The sequence below is a fragment of the Gavialis gangeticus genome, unplaced genomic scaffold (genome assembly GCF_001723915.1).
Source record: "Gavialis gangeticus isolate Ggan-Ray unplaced genomic scaffold, GavGan_comp1, whole genome shotgun sequence".
NCBI classification, from domain to species: Eukaryota; Metazoa; Chordata; order Crocodylia; family Gavialidae; genus Gavialis; species Gavialis gangeticus.
The window spans coordinates 50,096,550-50,099,129 of NW_017729026.1; the positions used below are offsets into that span (position 1 = coordinate 50,096,550).

The window sequence follows — 2,580 nt, forward strand, 5'->3', positions numbered from 1 at the left end:
CCCCGGGGGGGGGGGGGGGGGGGGGGGACGTGGCCCCCTGATTTGTGTGCCGACAGCGGGTGTGGGGCTGCAGCCTGGCCAGGATTAGCACAGGGAAGATCTGCGTCTGCAGTCCAGTGGGCAGGACCCAGCACAGAAGGGGAGTGCGGGGCAGTGAGACTCGATGACAGTGCTTCCAGGATCTCTGGTGTTTGCCTCTTACCTTAAACTCCAGCAATGAATGGGAGAAGCATATTGTACTTTGGACTAACAGATCCTTCAAGTGTAAAAACTTGTTACTCTTTGCATTTTGACTTGACTGACATAAATATACTTGTAACCCTAAAACTAGTATGATACATTTGGAAACTAGTTGCATAATTAAGTCCAGTTTCAAAGTAATATATACTTTTGAATTTAAACCATAGGAAATTTAAATATTTAAAGACACGTAATTAAAATAAATTCATAGCCCCAAAAATAACAGAATTTTGAGCGACATCATTTGATTTACTTACAATTTCAGTTTAATTTTTCTTTCAAAAAATGGGTAGTGAGGTACTGTCATCATTTATTTAATAAAGGTTATATATCTTATTTTAAATCTTTCATATTCAGTATCTCATAAGAGGTAGTCTCAAAAGGAAGCTAGAATCCATCTTGAAGACTGTGCTTTGAGAAGTACATGGATGGCTTAAGGCCGTCTCTCAGCATCTTAAGGGGAAAAAGGTCACTTTTTGGAAGAAATGGGGAAATGTGTACAAAAAATGTTTATTATTCATTTTCCCTTCATTTTTTAATTTAATCTGTTTCTCAAATTTTTTAAAGATGAACTATGTCACCTTGATAACTTTAGATACATTCTTACACATGATTGCAACTTTAGGAATGTTTCCAGCTGTCTGAAGTTGCTGAATTTCTTAACACTCAAACACTGAAATGAACTGGATTTCGTAGTATACATTTTTCTAATCAAATGAAGTTAAGGTGTTTCAGTTGATGCAGCTTCTAAATATATTGTGAAAGTTGTTCTCTACAGTCATAATGTTATGCTCTGAATTCTATAGTTCTTTAACGTGGTATAACTTCATCTTTTTTATTTCTACAAGTTGAAGTGAAAGACCACTTGCTGGTATTTTTATTCAATATTCTACTTAAAGGATTAAGTTTTAAATGAGGATGACTTTTTTCTTTACACATGCTCATAAAGTTAATAAAATATTTCAGAATAAAAGGCACTATAGAAATGAAAGCTCACGTTTCCTCACATCAAGTCACTTAACTTTGGTTTGTGAAGTAGGTTTTTGAACTGGTCTTCCCTTGATTTTTCTTTTCAGTGTCATGTAAGAATATAGCAAGGCTTTTTAATCAAATTATTCTTTTTCTTTCTTTTATAGGAGAGTAGAAACAGCAGTAGGTCTTCTAGTCCTAGTGTGAGAATGATCACTACCTCGGGACCAACCTCTGAAAAGCCAGCTCGTAGTCTTCCATGGACACCTGATGAATCTACAGGTGATGCTTTTTCTTCATTTTTACCTTTTCCCTATCTAAGTTTCTTTTAATTGATCATTTGGATGTATAAACACTACAAGAAAAATCAAGTAATTGCTTTTAGTCATTAATCTATGTTGCATTTCATACACTGGGTATATAAGTTCTTTAAGCAGACAGTATTAACCCTGTATTTTGCTTTTTATAGATTGTATTTAATTTCTACAGGCTACTATAAATCAAATATTATGCAGAACTTTTTTGAACATCATTTTCTCTACTACATTTGTCAAACACTCTGAAACATTACTCTAGTATTATAGAAGCCTAAGTCTGTCTGTCTGTAACACTTTATTTGCACTCTGATTGGCTGACGGAAACAGCAGTCAGAGTGCTCCAAGCGTGGGGGAGCACCGCCATGATTCCAAAGCCACGCTGAAGACCAGACAGAGGGTGGGGGAGCCGAGGCCAGCAGCACTGCCCTCAGCCCGCTCCCAGCTGGTCATGCCAAGGACCAGACAGGGGGTGGGAGGCCTCGGCTCCCCCACCCCACTCCCTGCAAGAGGCAGCTGCATGGGACATTAGGTGGCAGCTCTGTTAACCAGCATGCTGACTTGTAAGGGCTTGTAAGGGAAAAATAAAACCAGAAGTGTCCACCATGGCACTTCCGGTTTTGCAGATTCCCATGGCCCGGGGGAAAGCAGCCTGTGCTGCCAAGCTCCCACAGCCCAGGGCATAGCAGTCTGCACTGGTCCCCACTCCCTGTCCCACGGGTCCCACAGGAGCAGCGGCGACACCCCAGACACGGCAGGACAGGCGGCAGCCTGAACAGGCAAAGAGGCATGTTTGGGCCACTCAGTTACCTGGCATATTTTGTTATCTGGCACCCTCCATTCCCCGTAGGTGCTGGATAACAAAGCTATGCGTTACCAATGCATGCACATCCTCTACCTTTCAGAGGCAATGGGTGGTAGCCTGGAACCCAATAATCTTTCTGATATGCCAATCCTGCAGAACAATGGGTCTTCTAGAGGTCCCATTAAGATGAATATGGGTAGCATATTCAGCCCAGCAAAAATTACACCTGTGTTATAATTTTTTATGTTCTTG

General features: G+C 40.7%; 1 protein-coding gene across 5 annotated transcripts in view; it reads left to right on the forward strand.

Moving 5' to 3' along the window:
• MAP3K7 (mitogen-activated protein kinase kinase kinase 7) overlaps window positions 1-2,580 on the forward strand; it is a 111,060-nt gene that overhangs the window by 91,468 nt on the left and 17,012 nt on the right. For all 5 annotated transcript variants that reach the window (XM_019520198.1, XM_019520199.1, XM_019520200.1 and 2 more), the window contains one exon: window positions 1,377-1,491. In XM_019520198.1, the coding sequence (XP_019375743.1) occupies window positions 1,377-1,491 (115 nt within the window). The remainder of the gene's footprint in view (window positions 1-1,376; window positions 1,492-2,580) is intronic.